Source organism: Dipodomys merriami, unplaced genomic scaffold (assembly GCF_024711535.1).
Source record: "Dipodomys merriami isolate MVZ:Mamm:240054 unplaced genomic scaffold, mDipMer1.0.p SCAF_3, whole genome shotgun sequence".
NCBI lineage: Eukaryota > Metazoa > Chordata > Mammalia > Rodentia > Heteromyidae > Dipodomys > Dipodomys merriami.
In genome coordinates this window covers 109,110,739-109,129,726 of record NW_027204492.1, presented here as the reverse complement: position 1 = coordinate 109,129,726, position 18,988 = coordinate 109,110,739, and the positions used below count along the sequence as shown (strand labels likewise).

Here is an 18,988-nt window from a genome sequence, read left to right as displayed (position 1 = left end):
GTCCGTGAGACTCTTATCTCCAATAAGCCACTAGAAAACCGGATGGTGTTGTGGCTCAAGCGGTAGAGCACTCACTCAGCTGAAGAGCTGAGGGATAGCGCCCAAGCCCAAAATTCAAGCCCCATGACAGACCAAAAAAAAAAAAAAAAAGAAAGAAAAAAGAAATTTGGAGACCCAGACAACAAGAATACCATGTAATGACTGAGGTTAAGATTGGAGCAATAAGATGGGGGGGGGGCGGAGGGGGGGAGGAGGATGGGAAGGGGAAACAAAGAAGGCTACAATGCTTGATAAGAAATGTACTCATTATCTTGTCCATGTAATTGTAACCCCTCTGTACAGTATTTTCACACACACACACAAAAGATTGGAGCGATATCTCTATAAGCCAAGGACTACTAAGAATTGCTGGCAACCATGAGAGGCTGAAATAGGTAAGGAAGGACCTTCTGCTAGAGCTGCCAGAGAATATAGTACTGTTTAAACCTTATTTTTGGTTCTTTAGCTTTTAAAACAGTGAGAGAATAAGCTTCTATTTTTTTAAGCCTACTACTTTGTCGTAATTTCTTTTTGTTATTTTTTAATATATTTTTATTGTGAAAATACTGTACAGAGGGGTTACAATTACGTGGGTAAGATAATGAGCACATTTCTTATCAAGCATTGTAGCCTCCTGCTTTGTTTCCCCTTCCCGTCCCTTTGTATCCTCTCCCCCACCCCAGTCTCCCTCCACCAAAGTTGTAAAGTTCGTTTTTCGACATAATGCTTTGTCGTAATTTCTTAAGGTATCTTTGGGAACCTTATATAGGAATTAGGAAACAACTTAAAATAAAAGTTATCTCAATTGAATAGAGAAAGAATGAATTTTATGTGTTTAATAGAAGTTAGGACAATAGGTGATCAACTTGGAAAGAAGTTAGATTTCTACTAAAATGCCAAGTGTATCAAATATATAAATAAAAAAAGAAAACAAACTACCACAATAAAACCCCCAAGGAATAGTAAGTAAACATGCAAGGTTTTCATAATAGAGGATCTCCTAAGCAAAACGCTAACCTTCTCCCCCTCAAAGAATAAGAAAAAAATGAAAATAAGAAAGAATCCCAGAAGCCAAATGTGTTTAAATGATTTCTGTATAAATATATAACGCAAGACACAAAATCAATGTTTAGGGATAAAATTTTGGAAGATCTATAATAGACATGGAATTAATAACCAGAATATATTCAGAGATTGTACAAGCAACAAGGAGACAAGCAACAACAGGACAAATAAAAAATGAAAATACTGATAATGTGTATCTAATCTTATTAATACTCAAATAGGATGCAAATTAAAAGGTTAAGTATTAATTATTTAGAATGGTACAAATAAAATATTTTTGGCAATATCCATGGAATGGTTGAACAGATACTCTCATGTGCTGAAATTTTTACAATCTTTTTGGTAGGTCTAGTTTTACAATCTTTGTGGTAATTCCCATTAAGATCTAAATGTTATTACTGTATAGGCCAACACATCTTCTAAGATTATATTATACTAGTTTACAAAATATTCTACTAGTTTATAAAAATAAATAATGGAAAATGGCATTAAATTTTAGATATGCATCAATGAGTGTTTATTATATAATAGGTTTTAGATACTAGGGATTTAGGAGTGAATAAAAGAGATGAGGGAATGGTTAATATTCACTTTCTATGTTAAATATTTCTATAAAATTATATATATACATATATACAGAGAGAGGAGGGGGGAAACAGAGTTGAAGAAGAAAGGAAGGTATGTTTTCTCTATGTAGCCCAGGATGACCTCAAACTCACGGTATTTTTGCTTCAGCTTCCCAGTGTGTATTTTCAAAATAATCTTACCAGTTTTTTGAATGGTTATTAGAATATATTTTGGTTACTTTTCTGGAAGAGTGGGGTTTGAATTCAGGGCCTCATGCTTACTAGCTAGGTATTCTACCACTTGAGCCTGTTACGCTTTATTTTTGTTTCCCTTTTGGCTAGTGTTGGGACTTGAACCTAGTGTTCTGCAGTGCTAGGGAAGTAAGTACTCTACCACTTGAGCTATGCTTCTAATTACTTTAATTATTTTCAGATAGGCTGGCAAGCTTTTCCCCAGAGCTGGCCTAGGACTGTGACAATCCTACCTGTATCTCCTCCATATCTTGAATTACAGATGTGCATCACCATGCCTGGCTAAAAGAGATGGGAATCTATTTTTTTGCCTAGGCTGGCCTTGAACTGCAATCTTTCTAATCTCCATCTCCTAAGTAGCTATGGATGACAGGCATGAACCATGACAATTGGTGACAAGTTTCTGATATTATAAAGTGACTGTTCTGCTCAGTTTAAAAATAAGAATAATTTTATGGTATCTGATTTGTCTCTATCCTTTGTGATCCTGTATTTTACTTACAGTTTGTGGATTAATCTCCTCCTCTCCCATAGGTTCATCCATAATTTGCTGTCCATTCTGTGAAAAGCATAGCAAGTAGAAAGTTACCAAAACACAGTGTACATCAAAAGAGAATGAAGGCAGACAAAATGTCATTCAGGAATATTTTCACCCTTAAAGGGCTCTAAATGAAGCGGAAGAACCATCATCTAAGAATGCACTTGCAAATTTGCAACAGGTTGTGCTTCCAAAGGTCATATGTAATTATTTAAAACCACAAAACACTTTTTCATGGAAATAATAGATAATTACCTTTACAGGTGAGCTCTTGAGTTTATTTGAATAGTTAAATGCATTACAAATGGTCTTAGCTAAGTCTCAACAAACATTTACAACACTTGGTAGTGCAAAACAACTCTATTAATAATTAATCAGTTTATCCGATTAATTATTTCAGGGAAAGTAAAACTTAATCTCTACATCAAAATAAATTCCAGATGGATTAAACATTTAAATGTCTAAAATAAAACTGTAAGCATTAGAATATAGATGAATAATAATAATCATGAAGGAAGGTAGAAATCATAAAGAAAAATGACAATTGTATCCATAAAAGTTTAAAACGTCTTCTGCCAGACACACAAAGAAAGATAAAAAGACAAACTGATTACAAAAAATAAAGCAACATATGACAAAGAATTGGTATCCTTGATACATAAAGAGCTTGTTTTACAAACCTGTAAGAAAAAACGATGAACCTCAACAGAAATGAGCAATAAAGGAAAAAAGAGTTCAGCCTTAGTACCAATCAGAGAAATGCATTTAACCCAAAGATACCTCTTGCCTTTCAAATTGGCAATGATTTACAAAATAAATAAGAACAATCAGTGCTAACATGGGCATAGATAAAAAGTACCCTGGATTTACTGCTAGAGAAAAGTATAAATCAGCACAACCTTTCAGGGAGACAATTTGATTGTGTATTAAAAAGTAAAACCACTACCATATATAAAATTTTGGAATGTCCCATGAATTCTACTTTTTTTTTTTAAATGGGAAAGTGTACAAAGATGTATACACAAGAATGCTCACCATTTTTTTCCAAAAGAACTCCAAATTGGAAACCTAAATTCCTAACAATAGAGAACTAGTTAAATATATTATGGTACATCCATATAATGGAATACTATGTGGTTATTAAAAATGATGATAAAGATGTAAATTTATTGACATGGAAAGACAGTCACATGTAATAAGTGAAAAAAAGCAGTTTACAAAACAGTATGAATTGTATGATCCCATTTTAGGCAAATATATACATGTCACAATGTATATATTTGTATGGGAAAAAACTCTGGAAGGATATATACACCAAAATGTTAATAAGTGGCTAAGTGGTAGAAATTTTACACAATTTTTTTGTTTGTGCTTACTTGAATTTTCTAATGTGCCTACAATATTGACAACCAAATTGTGTAACTTTGCATATGGTGGTGCAGCCCTGGAGAAGCTGAAGTAGAAGGACTGCACATTCAAGGCCAAACTGGGCTACACTGAAAGATTCTATCTCATACCCACCCCAGAAATCAGGAATACATAGGGTCTTCTTTCATCTTCCCCACCACTGGAAAAAAGGAATAGCTCCCTACCTACTTGTTAATTCAACAAGTACACAAGGATCTAAGCTGATCACTTTTGGAGCACTATAAACTGGGAAGTAAAAGGCAGCCTCCCACCACTCCACACTGCATAAGGCAAATAAAAGATGGTCTTCATCCTAGATCTACTGACCTACACAAAGGGTACCTTTCATTTTTACCCATTCGTAGAGGATGTTCCTAGGTTGGGGATGGTCTATTATACAATACCACAAAGTGTAAAAATAGTGACAAATGCAAGAAACGGCAGGTATAAAATCTTTATTTTCTTAAGACACTATCAGAGACTACAATATTGCCTGCTTCTGTGGTAAACATAGCTGAACTATCTCTGGGATACTTCCCCTAAACTCTACAATCAGTATTTAACTATTACTGATTGTTTTTAGTCTCACATCCCAAAGAAACCTTAGAATAGCTCTTAAGAATGCTGACTTTCACTGGGTAAGAATGGCTCATGCCTATAATCCTAGCTCAGGAGGCTGAGATCTGAGGATTGTGGTTCAAAGCCATCCTGGGGAGAAAAGTCTGTGTGACTTTTACCTCCAATTAACCACTTAAAAGCTAAAATTGGAGCTGTGGCTCAAGTTCAGGATAGCACCTAGGTCCTTAGTTCAAGCCCCAGGAAAGCCCCCCTCTCCCAAAAAGGAATGCTGACATTGGAGATTAACATGTAGGTTCAAAATCCTATTTGTTTTTTAATTTTTTATTGTTATATAAAGGTGATGTACGGAGGAGTTACAGTTACATAAGTCAGGTAAAGAGTACATCTCTTTTTGGACCCCAAAATCTTGTTCTTACCTCTACTAATTATGATGCCTAGGATAAGTTATTTAAATTAAGTTTTAGTTTCCTTCTATATAGAAAGTGAAAGTTTTAGAAGTCTTATCTTCAGAGGTTTATCGTTAAGACAAAATTATAGAAAACATTAAGTACTTAGGGTACTAAGCACTTAGTAAATATGAATTACTTTTTACTATGTCCAAAATTCAATCACTTCACCCATGGCCAACCAACCTGCTACCTTTCCTCTATTTTCTATCTTAGTGAATTGGACCATCATTCACTAAGTAGTTCAAAGTATAGCTTACTATAACAGAGATCTGCTTAATGACTGCCTATGATTTGGCTTTTAGAACTTGGTCTAACTTAAGCTATACTTAACATTTGCCATGGAATAGAATTTGAGAACCATCTGCTCCTTGCAATGTTTAATACATACAAGCAAAACAAACATCATAACTTCTAATTTACTTCTAAATCAAACTGGTACTGTAGCAGTCACACTGAATTTGGATTGATAGGGCCATAGCTACATCTAAGCTTTATGATCTTAATTAAGCAATTCAGAATTTCTCTTAACCCATCACCACCATATGTGCTCAAAGTGGGGATATTTGCCCTGTCTACACAAAGGTTATTATTTAATGTAAAACTGAGATGTGTAAACTGTAAAAAGTTATACTAATAAAAATTACTATTAAGACAAAGTAGCTTCATGAAGATAAAATGGTACTCCATAGTCCTTTTGATCTTAGATTAAAAAAAATAGGATCAGTAAGGGATCTCAGAAGTCTTCTGTTCCAACTTACACATCATATATTTAATTCTTTCTACCCCTTTTTCACCTATACTCAGTATCAGGACAAAAACTGCAGGCTCATCAGGCAGCCTACTATATTGTGTCAGAAAAAACACTGCATTGCTAGATAAAAATTCTTCATTCCATAGTAACTTCCTTCAGCTACAAATTCTCTTTAAGAGAATTGTTAATAAATGAAGACTAACTTGCCTGGAGGCTATATGCAAAGTCATAGGAAGTAAATCTACATCTATGAATGTAAATCACTGGGTCCTGCCTTTCCAAGATAGCTCAAATTTCTTCATATATCATCCTCCTTTCTGAGAATACTGAATCATCCTAAAGAACAGGATATGGAGCTGGGCATAGTTCCATCTGTCAGTCATCCTAAACTATATGGGGAACTAAGATTGTGAGGATCATGGTTCCAGGCTAGCCTGGGCAGACAAGTTCATGAGACTTCATCTAAAATAGTGGCATGTGTCTGCCATCCTAGTAACTAAGTGCCCTAGCAAGAAGTGAAACTCTTTCTGAAAAATATGGAGTGATGCCAGGTGCCGGTGGCTCACGCTTGTAATCCTAGCTACTTAGGAGGCTGAGATCTGAGGATTGTGGTTCAAAGCCAGCCCAAGCAAAGAAGTCCAAAAGACTTTTATCTTCCATTAACCACCGGAAAACCGGAAGTGGTGCTGTGGCTCAAGTGGTAGAGAGCTCGCCTTAAGCCGAAGAGCTGAGGGACAGGTCCCAGGCCCAGAGTTCAAGCCCCACAACTGACCTCCCCCCCATAAAAATGTAATGAAAAATATGGCTGCAGTTAAAACTCTAGTACTGTAAAAAAAATTAGTGCTATAAAGAATTGCAAGCAATTAATAATCCAACGCTAGCATGACCAATGCAAAGTAAAGAGCATACTACCGCACCTCCCGCCCCGTCCTTAACCAAGACATTAAGCTTATATTCTTTTCACATCTACATTATTTTTGGTGTGCCTACAACACATTGTTCACACTGAAGTTTTCTACTGATTCAATCCTCATCTTATACTACAACTAAGCCCTGCACCCCGTTGCTTTTCCCAGTCTTATGAACAAAGCCATATAATTTTTTTTTTTACTGGTATGGGAGTATAAATTCAGGGCTTTGTGCTCGTGTAGTTTTGTTTCCTCTGCAGGCTCTCTATCACTTCAGCCATATCTTTTGTCTAGTTTTTTTTTTTTTTTTTTTTTGCTGGCTAATTAGAGATAAAAGTTTTGTGAACCTTTCTGTCCAGACTGGCTTTGAATCATGTTAACTAGGATTATAGGTGTGAACGACCAATGTCCAGGGAACCGTATACATTTTGAATCCTCTTTTTTCTAGCTCTGATACACTGTTACAGTTTCTACAGTGTCCAGGGAACCTTATACATTTTGAATCCTCTTTTTTCTAGCTCTGATACACTGTTACAGTTTCTACAGTGGATTCCAAAGTTGTGATTTCTTTACTATTTTCAGCTTCATGTCACACACAGGTTTTTTTTTTTGTTGGTAGTGGGGCTTGAATTCTGTGCCTGGGCGCTGTCCCTGTGCTCTTTAGATCAAGGCGAGCGCTCTTCCGCTTGAGCCACAGCGCCACTTCCGGTTTTCTAGTGATTTATTGGAGATAAAAGTATCATGGACTTTCCTGCCCAGGCTGGCTTTGAACTGCGATCCTCAGATCTCAGCCTCCTGAGTAGCTAGGATTACAGGTGTGAGCTACCAGCGCCAGGAGTCACCCACAGATTTTTATAATGTATTTTATTCCCTGAACTGCTCAGCTAATTAACAGTATGTATAAACAAAACAATGTAAGGAAAAAATTTAAATGAGCAGGATCTCAAAGCTATTTTATTCTCTATTGTTTTGAAAAATATCTGTTGCCTTTCTAAGTTTAGCAAAGATTTAAAATTTCAAACTTAATTTTTCAAGTAGAAAAAATATGAAAACCTGTATTATTTTACATACCAGAGAAATTTACAGTTTTTTCCATCAAAAAGCACCTTCATTTCAATGAACTGATTTTCATCAAAAACAAGGATTCAAATGTTATCTATTAGAAGGGGGATAAAGTTACTTCTACAATTAAAATTTTTAACTTTTTCTTTAGAAAAATAACTCATGGGTGAATTTGTTTGAAGTACAGTATATGCATCTATAGAACTTCAAAATGAAATCCCTTTGTACAATATAAGCTAATAAAAAGAAATAAATGACCCTAGATTTTAATTTCTTTAAATTAGGTTAAATGGATCATGTCTAACTAAATACTGTACTTTCTAGACCCCAAATTCAATGAGTAGGGCTTATTAAACAAGAAAACATATTTCTCTCATTTATTTTTAGAAACAAATAGAAAAACATGTATTCTAAACCTGGACAATATCAGGGCTAAACCAGTATTTTACCACTTACTGGTATATTTACCTGAACATCATTTAAGTTAGTTAAAATTCAGAGCCTCAGTTTCTCCATTCATGAGGTATATAAAAATGCTTACCTCCCAGGGATTTTGTAATTAGAAAGATTTGCCAAGGGACACTAAATCTTCAGAAAATGCTACTTCTCATTTGCCTCAATTTGACTATATGTTGTTTATGTTTCATCAGATACCTTCTAAAGATATAACACAATAAAAAAGCATAGGAGAGATAGATGCCTGTCTCACAATTTTTTGCAGAAAATTTCCTGCAACACATGGTAGAAGAGATCATTCATGTGTGCTAGATTTCTGTACCATGTGGCTAAAGAACGAGTATGGACAAAAAACAGTATAAAGGCAAGGCAAATGTATTTATCCTCTCTCATCCCACCATAATGCATGCCAGCCAAAAAAACACTGTGGAACCTGGCAGACTGCACATATGCAAATATGTGAGATACTGAAAAAGGTTAAAAGATGCTAATCATGCTTTGTTAGTTTGAAATATAAAGTCACAGATTGGAATAAAAAGTCACAAATTGGAATAATCTACAATATGGTCATCAGAACAAATATAAAAGAGACTGTTCACTCAGTTTCAGCAGGAATTGTTTTCAAAACAACTTTCAATTTTGTATAAAATTATCACTAACATCATCTTCCAGGTTTAGAGAACAATTCAATCAGTAAGTGGGAACTGAGGTTTTCAGAATCTTGAGAAAAATCTCCAAATATTTTAAGGGAAATATGGACATGTTTAAGAATATTTTCTTGATTTAAACTTCCATTTTACGTAACCTTATCACTGAGACTTCGTTGTAATGCCTCATTAGAATGCACAGTCATAGTCTCTTGGCTTTGAGTCTAGAAAGATCATCATGACTTAGAAATTATCTATGATTGATACACTTGGACCTTTACCTTTATAGAACATACCAACTAATGACATACTCTTACCCAGAAATAAACTGTTCATATGAACACCGGGAGAAAAGGATACCTCACAGAAAATGTCTGAAATAATAGGAAGGGAAAAGGAAAAGGAAAGGGTTCAGTGCCATAGTGTATTACTATGGAGACCCAAGTTGTAGGAATGAACAAGGACCACACTTTTGTAAACCATCCTCAAATTTGCACAAGTGTATCTGCCTTCCAAACTCCCTGGTATCAGCAGTGGTTTTTCTGCCTAAAGCATATGCCAACAGGAGTTCCAACATGAAAGTGCTGAGGATGAGGTAGCAGAGACCTCTTTCCAACTCTGGGTAAAATACCATTGTATTTTGTATATCCAAAGAATCTTCTATGCAATCACATTGAAACAATAAGAAACAAGCAATTTATATTCTTAATAAGGAATGTATATAATCCTTACCAATGTGACAGGGTTAAGAATCAGCTCCTCATTTATCCTAAGGAAATATCAGAGATGTGCATAAAGACTTATGTACAGTGATATTCATCATACTCATTATACTGAAAAATAGAAAACAATCTAAATGACCAACAGGGGATGGGTTAAATAAATCATATACATCTATTCATATGTAGGATACTATGCAATGGTTAAAATTAGGGCCTCAACAAAAAAATTAATGATGCAAAAAATATGCTTGCAATAATATCAAACTATAAAGGATATAAAACGGTAATTATGACCCCAATTTTGCACCCTCCCTCCCAACATGGGTGCATGTAAGTGGCAAAACATATAAAATCTTATTAGTAGTTACCTGGGCCATAGGGTTTTCTTCTTTGTACTGTCTTTTCAAAATATATTCATTTCTTATGTATTATTTTTATAAAGAGAAAAAACAGTGAACGTAATTAGAAAAATCAGCTTATTTCTAGTTACAGTGCCCTTATGCCTGCTGTGATAACTTTCTAGCTACTAAAGACCTGATAGCACCCAAGACTGTTCTATTTTGTAGAAAAGGGTATGAATGACCTCTGGTTATATCTTATTTTTAAGTTTATGAGGACCCTTTCCAAAGCTTTTTTTTTCTGGTCCTGTAGTTGTGGCCTCAGAAAATAAGTTTTTGCTCTGAACCCACCTCATGTTACTTGAAGTGTACCTCTAAGGAGAGTTCTGCTTATGAAACAAGGTATGTTGAGGCAAGAATAAAGAAATGAAAACACAGTAGCCAAAATTAAGTCTGTATTGCAAATAGCAAGTATTAGAACAAACAGTGCAGAAAACAGAATCCATGCCACAGAGGACAAACTTGAGTAAATGAAAAAAGGAAAGAAAAGATTTAAAACTATGGAAGACAGACATAGAAATAATCTATGAATAACAAATGTTCCTAAAGAAAAAGAAACAGAGCAGTTTAATCAATCAAAAGCATAAGAAAACTTTCCAGTTCTGAAAAAAAAAAATACCTGAGACTGCAGAGTGAGAAGGTTCAACAGAGATCATCAACACCAAGACATGTCCTGGCAAATGTTTTTAAATTTCAAGGATAAAGATATAATCCTACAAGCATACAAGCAGAAAAAAATAGGTTATTTCAAAGGAACTAAAATCAGATTTCTCCTCTGTGACAATAAAATGCCAGAAGACAACGGAGTAGTGACCTACAGAGAGTCGAAGGGAAAAGTTAAGATCTAAGAATTTTATACCTCATCCTATATTTTCATGTACAAAAGTCACAGGAAATTATTCTTAGATCTGCAAAGTTTTATAAAATGTCACCATCCTGGTAGTATCTTTAAAAAGAAATTGTTCAATCCCAGACCATCAAAAGAGAATAAAAAAAGAGTTCAAGAATAATGAAGTAGGAAAGAACTAGGGAAGTATACTGACACCAACTTAACATCTAGAAATAATTCAATAAAAGAATTAATCCCACTAAAAGAAAACTGGTAAATAATGAAGAAAAACTGATATAAGTACAAAACCAATGTGAAAGAAAAAGCACTTCAGAAAGTTAAAGTTTGTAACTTGAGGCTAAATTAATATAGGCTCAAAAGAAAAAATTGTAGAAGGAAAGATTCCAAATTCTCAATTTTTCTTATAAGGATATTTAGCAATGACTATTTTTAATAATTAACAAATTTTGAAATTTTTGAAAACCACACAGTATTCAAGAATAGATATTACAGTCCAAATCACTAAATAAGATAATAAATGACAGATAATGGTACTTTGTATAGGCATCACATTCAATCCTAAGAGCATGACATAGCATAATTACTCCTCCTTTACAGTTGGGGAAAATGAAGGCTCAGCAAAATTTATTAATGAATGGCAGAGGGAGATTAAACCCAGACCTTTCCAGCACCATCATTCTTTCTTCTATATTTCACAACCTCCTCAAACAAAACAGTCCCTATGGCAGAAGAAAATAATCCACAAGGAAAGAATATATTAAATGACAGACATCATTCCAAAAGTAATAATGCAAGAAATGTAAAGTTTAGTGGGGTGCATTGGGTGACACCTGCAATCCTAGCTACTTGGGAGGCAGAGATCTGAGGAACATGATTCAAGGCTAGCCTTGGACAAAATCATGAGACCTTATGTGAAAAAATTACTTAAAAAAGTAAAAAGGGCTAGGGGGCATGGTTCAAGTATAAGACCCTGAGTTCAAACCCCAGTACCATAAAAAAGTTTAAAGTGCCTAATTAATAAGTGGTTTATTATGTATTTGATGCTATTAGAGAACTGTGTTATTCAGTGATGATAGTATGGTAGTTATGTGTTATAAAATGTTTTTATCTTTAAGAAATATAACGCATATAGGATTAATTTAGAAATAATCCACTGGAGCTGGAGATGGAAAGTATGTAGAATGAAGTAAGAATGAAATGACTAGTCATGAATTGATGATCCTTAAGGCTGGGTTATTGAAATATGGTGATGCATTATACTACTCTCACTACTCTAGTATATATTAGAAACATTTCACAATCAAAACTTTAAAGTTGGCTTGGCTTATATTTTCTAAGAATTAAAAGAAAAACAATTGTTTACAATTATAAAAAGTAATACAGAGACAGGCACTGGCGTCTCACACCTATAATCCTAACTACTTAAGAGGCTGAGATCTGGAGGATTGCTATTCGAAGCTGGGGGTTACGGGGTTGGGGGGAGAGGATTTCTCAAGCTTCCATTTCCAATTAACCAACAAAAAGCTGAAGGCATGGCTCAAGTATGGTATAATGCCAGCCAGGAACAAGCAAGTTGAATGAGCTGGAGATTCCAGAGATATACCTCACTATGAGAGGTATATATAGGAGGACTGTGGTCTGAAACCAGCTCAGGCAAAAGTGAGACAGCCTATCAGAGAAACAAACATTTCTGCTTAGCTAAAAGGGCTGGGGAAACAGCTCAAGTGCTCACTTAGAAAGCACAAGGCACTGAGTTCAAATGTCTGTACTGCCAAAACAAAACAAAACAAAACAAGAAAATCAAAGGGGTAAACAAAGTATGAAACTCTAACCAGGTGCTGGTGGCTCATTCTTGTAACCCTAGCTACCTAGGAGGTAGAGATTTGAGGATTGTAGTCTGAAGCTAGCCTGGGAAGAAAAGTCCATAACACTCTTATCTCCAATTATTCACCAAAAACCCCAAAGTGAAGCTGTGGCTCAAGTGGTAGAGCATTAACAAAAAAGACTCTGAGACAGCACCCAGACCCTGAGTTCAAGTCACAGGACTGGCATACACACACAAAGCATGAAGGTTACTTTGTACTATATACACTATTTTTTTTTTTTTTGGGTCCGGTCATGGGGCCTGAACTCTGGGCCTGGGTGCTGTCCCTCAGCTCTTCAGCTCAAGGCTAGCGCTCTACCACTTGAGCCATAGCGCCACTACCGGCTTTTTTCTTTTTGCGTTTGTGGTGCTGAGGAATCGAACCCAGGGCCTCTGGCATGCAAGGCATGCGCTCTACCACTGAGCCATCTTCCCAGCCCCAGATATACACTATTTTATTTCTAAAGCAAGTATTTTTTTTTTTGATCCGGTCATGGGTTTTGAACTCTGGGCCTGGGCGCTGTCCCTCAGCTCTTTAGCTCAAGGCTAGTGTTCTACCACTTGAGCCACAGCGCCACTTCCAACTTTTATTCTAAAAGCAAGTATTTTTAACATTAATGGTCTCAAATCAAATATGAGGCTAAAACCTTAATCAAAAGCCTGCTCTATTTGGACTGAAGAAATAATCAGTACTGGATATACACAGTAATAACAATTGCTGCCATTTCCTCAGTTCTTACCTATCAGGCAAATTCTAAGTACTATTAATGACCTTTGATGCTTGTAACTACTTTATGATGTATTATCACCAATTTGCAAAGTAAGCCAAGATGGGCAGATCACTATTAAGTAGTGAATTTCCAGTTCCTACTAAAATGCCTAGCACAAAATAGGTGCTCAATTAATATTTGTTGACTATATGAAAAAGTCTAATGTTTTGCCTAAAGCTACTAAGTAGAGCATATATTTAAACCCAAATCAAAATCTAAACCCCTGACTCTTAACCACATACAGATTTTAAAATAATACTTCAGAGTAAAACTGAAGATGTTTAACTTCTGTGTAACCCTATTTTTCGTATCATATACAATTAGCATGTTTTATTTTTTAAACATGAACGTCATGAAAAGTAGTAAACATTTATGTAATAGTATCAAACATTTATCCACAAACTAAACAAATCTCAAACACAAAAGCAGACGCTTTAGGACTATAACATGAAATAAATGGAAACAAAGTGGACGTGAAAGTTTCAGTACACAGGTATAAACAAATAAGGGCAAATCACTTGACATAATTTATATTAGGATAGGTAAACACCAAACTTAATGGAAAAATACTATAGGCTCTTTACAAAACTGATTATGTGATAGGCCATGAAGTATATCCAAATTATATTTTTTATTTTTTATTGTTATTATAAACGTGGTGTTACAGAGGGGTTATAGTAAAGTAAGTCAGGTAATGAGGACATTTCTTTTTTGGTTGTTGGGCTTGAACTTAGGGTCTGGATGCTGTTGCTGAGTTCTTTTGCTCAAGTCTAGAGCTTTACCGTAAACTTTGAGTCAAAGCACCATTTCCAGTTTTTGAGTGGTTAACGAGAGATAAGAATCTCACTGGGACTTTTCTGCCTCGGCTGGCTTTGAACAACTATCCTCAGATCTCAGCCTGCTGGGTAACTAGGATTACAAGTATGAGCCACCGGCGCCCGGCATGAATAGAGTTCTGTTTTGACAATGTCACACCTTCCGTCACACTTTCCCAGTTTTTCCTTCCTGTCCCCACCCACAAGTGCTATAGTTTATTTTCAGCATAGTGTCTAGTGAGTACCACTCCTACATTTGTTCACCTTTCTCTCTCCATATCTGTGCTCCCCTTACCTTCCTCAAGGAGATAAACAAGACTAAAAGAAAACACAAGAAAAGGAAAAAACCCTTCTTGTTTCCATTTCCTAGATTTCATTATATCTAAACTCTTAAAAGCAGAAATCAAATATACTTTCTGATCATGATGAAAATTGAACAAGAATATAAATCACTCGTAAATTTTCTTCTGACTACTAACACAAGGAAAAATAATAATTATAAAAAGGCTGAGTTATTAATTTGTCCAAGATACCAGAGCTATTTAGTTGGTTAAAAAATTAACTAAGCACAAGTCTAAATACAAAGGCTCTACTATCTGTACCTAGCAAGAGACTATGTCATGTCACTGTTAGAACTAATGTGCAGGTACATGGCTCTGCTCATGACTCTATTCATAAAAGAAAATTCTGTAATAAAAGCAGAGAAAACTAGAGTTCCTTAATATGTCATGTTCTAAAAGTGTACATTGTCAATATACTAGTCTAAGAAGCTTAGGGTTCATTTTCCTAAATACAGTTGGATATAATATTTCAAATTATATAACCTCTGACAAATAGTACTTCTAACTATATTCATTCTCCATAGGACAATAAAAAACAAAGAAAACAGAAAACCAGTTAAACTGAGTACGTGATAAAAATTAAACATGCTTTGCCACCAAATTTCTAAAAACTACCATGATTTTGGAAGTGTCATTTTTTTTCTGGTACTTGCTACAATTCAGGAAAATTCTACAAAGCATTGGTCAGCACGGATTTGAAATCATGCCACAATCTGTGGGCAAGCCCCTAAGCTTCTCTGAGCTGTGGTTTCTTATCCATAAAATAAGTGGCTGAGAGCTCTCTCTGCTTAAAAATGTTATAATCCTTTGACTTTAAGGATTAAAGTTTTAGAGTAAGATAATTTAAGAATTTGTGTGGTTTCTGTACCTGAGAAAATTAGATTCTGTATTTAAGGCAGTTTTTATAATTTTACGTCCACCTCTTTCTCTTTTATTTGCATTCAAACTAATTTTGTATAATCATCTGTTAAGCATTAGTTTCCATGTCAACAAAAATGCCAAAGAGTGGATGCTACAAAGTCACCTGTGTGATTAAAGAATGAAATTCAATTTTATAATTTCTATAATCCAATCTTACACTATTCTTATTTTACTAGTATAGACAACTTGTAAATTCCAACTTCTTAAAAACTCCTATTTCCTGCCTCTTCAAACCTTATCTGTGTGTGTGTGTGTGTGTGTGTGTGTGTGTGTGTGCGTGCGCGTGCGCGCGCGCACGCATGCCCATCCTGGGCTTGGACTCAGGGCCTGGGCTCTGTCCTTGAGGATTTTTTTTTCAAGGAGAGTGCTCTATCACCTGAGCCACAGCTCCACATTTAGCTTTTTTAGTAGTTTGTTGGAAATAAGAGTCTCAGAGTCTTTCTTGTCTGGGCTGGCTTTGAACTGTGATCCTCAGATCTCAGCCTTCTGAGTAGTTAGGATTATCTCTTACATGAAACAGTGGTATTTCCCAAATATCTGCTTGACAATCAGAATTACTTAACATTCCTGTTAAAGATAGGACTGGGATGTAGCTCAGTGGCAAAGTGCCTGCCTAGCAATTTTCATCGTCCTGGGTTCGATCTCCAGTACCAAAAAAGAAAAGAAAAAAATACAGTTAAAAAAAGATATATTACTTGGGGGCTGGGGTTGTAACTCAGTGGTAGAGCAATTCTATGGCTTGTGAGCTGCTGGATTCACTCTTTAGCACTGCAAAAAAAAAAAAATACAAAGCAAAACAAAACAAAATTACCTGGCCTTCCTCAGGCCAAAACAGAACCAGAATTTCTAGAAGCTCAATAACATAGTATTTTACTTTTTAAATGGGCACCTTAGGTTACAAGTCTGGTAAATCAGTGTAGTGAAAATATCACGGGTCATCCTGATACATCAAGTTTCAAGACCTGGCTTTGCCCATTACTATAGCTGTAACTTTGGACAAGAGACATCACAGTTTTGTTATCCACAAGGTTTCTAACATATTTATAAGACCATTTCTTTGTTGCTTTGTATGTCCCTCTCCCACAGTATAACCCCTGCTTTCACTGTATTTGATGTTGGTATAATTTGTGGAGGGGAAGGGAAAAAAACCAAATTGTTTAAATAGGGATACAGGTGGACCCATTGCAACAATGAGATGTACAAGTGGTTATGTCGAAAAACGAACTTTACAACTTTGGCCAGGTTGGGATGGGTGGAGTGGGAGATGGGAAGGGATGGGAAGGGGAAACAAAGGAGGAGGCAACAATGCTTGGTAAGAAATGTACTCATTATCTTGCCCATGTAATTGTAACCCCTTTATACAGTATTTTCACAATAAAAAAATGGACTAAAATTGAAAAATAAAAGATTTGGACACTAAATGCACTGGAGGCTGTGGTAAATGTCTAGCTAAGCCACATGTTAGGTGTTACATGTCAACTCATCTTTCTGTTTATCTTGCCAGGGAAATGACAAACATTAATCTTTGGGGGGATTTTGAGTAGTCCCTTGTCCTAATGGGTCCTCTTCCATTTCTAGGGTAAAAACTAGAGTACCAAATAACTTGGGTTGGCTAATCCAGAAATCTCAGGAATAAACCTATTTATTTTGAGTGGTTCCAGAGACTCAATGAATGATAAAGACTTCCTGTTCAAAACAGATAACCACCATGCAGACTTCAATATACAAGCTTTTATTTTGCTATAACTGTGGCAAAATCATCTGGCCTCTTGTACAACAAGTGATGCTTAAACATCAAGTAATTTGAACCTTTATATTACTGACCATTGTTAGCAATCACTTAAAATTAAATTTATCCAGTTTAACAAACATTGATCTGTTAAAAATATTAATAGCTTACAAATAAGTGAAACCAGCAAGCTAAGTTAAAATACACAACAAATTACAAATTATTTAACAGAGTTTATGATTGTTTACTATGAACTATATCAAGAAACACATGTTTCAAGTGAAGTTGAGTGAATTTACTAAGAAACTTTAAGTGAATTCACTAAGAAACAATCTGAAAATCACTCTTGGAGCAGAGCAAGCTAGTGCATGCCTGTAATCCCAGCTACTTGCAGATTATGACTTCCAGGCCAGCCTGGGTAAACTTAGAAGACCTTATCTCAAAAAAGAAAATAACTAAAGTGATAGAGCCCTTGCCCAGTAAGTGTGAAGCTCTGGTTCACGGTAGGAATAAACAAAATCTGTCAGCAAAGCCAAGACTTACTTAGTTCTGGAAAGATAACCACAAATAAATTTAATTTCTAATTACAGGTCTATGATTACTTCTACCTGCACATTTAGTACACTAATATCATTTTACTAAAAACTTATGCTGTTCACATAAACAATAAACCATTTACAGAAACCTGAGAATTTAAGTGTGAGAACATTTATTCAAGATACAAGAAAAAGTTATGCTCAATACCTTAAACATACCCACACCCCCCCAAAAAAAACCCTCAAATCCTAAATTACATTAAACCTAGATTTCTTTCAGTTTTTTTCAACTTATTCCTCAATGCAACTTAGGAAAAGTTATTTTATTGATTTTGGAATGCATTTTGTATAGTATCCTTTGCTGATTAACTAGTTTTAGCAAACCTGTTTTAGTGGGTTTTCTCAGATTATCTGAGTAGATGATTATATCATGTATGAAGTTATCTTTTATCCTTTTTTGAATACTAATTTTTTGGCTAACTACATTAGCAAGGTCTTCTAGAATACAAAAGCAGAATTGAAAATAGCAGGCATATTTAATGAGTGCCTACATGATCCCATCAATCGTGATGCTGGCTGCTGGTTTGAGATGACATTTTAATATTAAGGACACATTCTTGACATGACAGAATTAAAGAAATGAATAAATCTGTAGTTTCCAGACATTAGGAAGAGGTGGAGGTGAAGTTATAAAGGGGTAACATGAGGAATCCTGGTGCTGATAAACAGTATTTTACTTTGGTGGTAGATACTGAGACTTACAAATGTAGTAAGAAAATTATATTGAACCACATACACAAGCAAGTACCTGTAAAATTAGTAAAATCTGAATATTTTTTGTGCCTCACACCGGTATCAATTCTTGGTTTTTGGTAGGAAGTTATATAAGATGTTATAATGGAGACAAACTAAGTTAAAGGTATAAAGGTATATGAGACTTCTCTTATTTTTGCAACTTGCTATAACAGGTCATTTCTAAATAAAAGGTAATAGAAAGTATTAGTAACATTAAATAATCTATTTTTGTTTAAAAAACTATTCTTGAAGATCTTTCCATAGGCATATGTGCTATCTATTTTTTTTTTTTTTCGGTCATGGGCTTGAACTCTGGGCCTGGGTGCTGTCCCTGCGCTCTTCAGCTCAAGGTGAACGCTCTACCACTTGCACCACAGAGCCACTTCCTATCTATTCTTTTTTGAAATATCTGTTTGTACCTTCTGTCCATTTTCTATTGTCTGTCTTTGCTCCTATCTTAGCTATAGTTTTGCAAATATATTCAATTGGTAACTGTCTTTTCATCCTCTTCAAAGAGCTTTGTTCATT

General features: G+C 35.2%; 1 protein-coding gene across 5 annotated transcripts in view; it reads right to left on the bottom strand.

The window, feature by feature from the left end:
- Nucleotides 1-18,988, bottom strand: part of Rps6ka3 (ribosomal protein S6 kinase A3) — a 100,046-nt gene that overhangs the window by 63,157 nt on the left and 17,901 nt on the right. Inside the window, exons 2-5 of one of the 5 annotated variants that reach the window (XM_070040733.1) lie at nucleotides 10,459-10,552; nucleotides 9,452-9,488; nucleotides 3,141-3,161; nucleotides 2,425-2,481 (exon numbers count right to left, since the gene is read on the bottom strand). In XM_070040733.1, the coding sequence (XP_069896834.1) occupies nucleotides 2,425-2,466 (42 nt within the window). In that variant the 5' untranslated portion in view covers nucleotides 2,467-2,481; nucleotides 3,141-3,161; nucleotides 9,452-9,488; nucleotides 10,459-10,552. The remainder of the gene's footprint in view (nucleotides 1-2,424; nucleotides 2,482-3,140; nucleotides 3,162-9,451; nucleotides 9,489-10,458; nucleotides 10,553-18,988) is intronic. The other 4 variants (XM_070040731.1, XM_070040734.1, XM_070040732.1 and 1 more) reach the window with 4 other exon arrangements.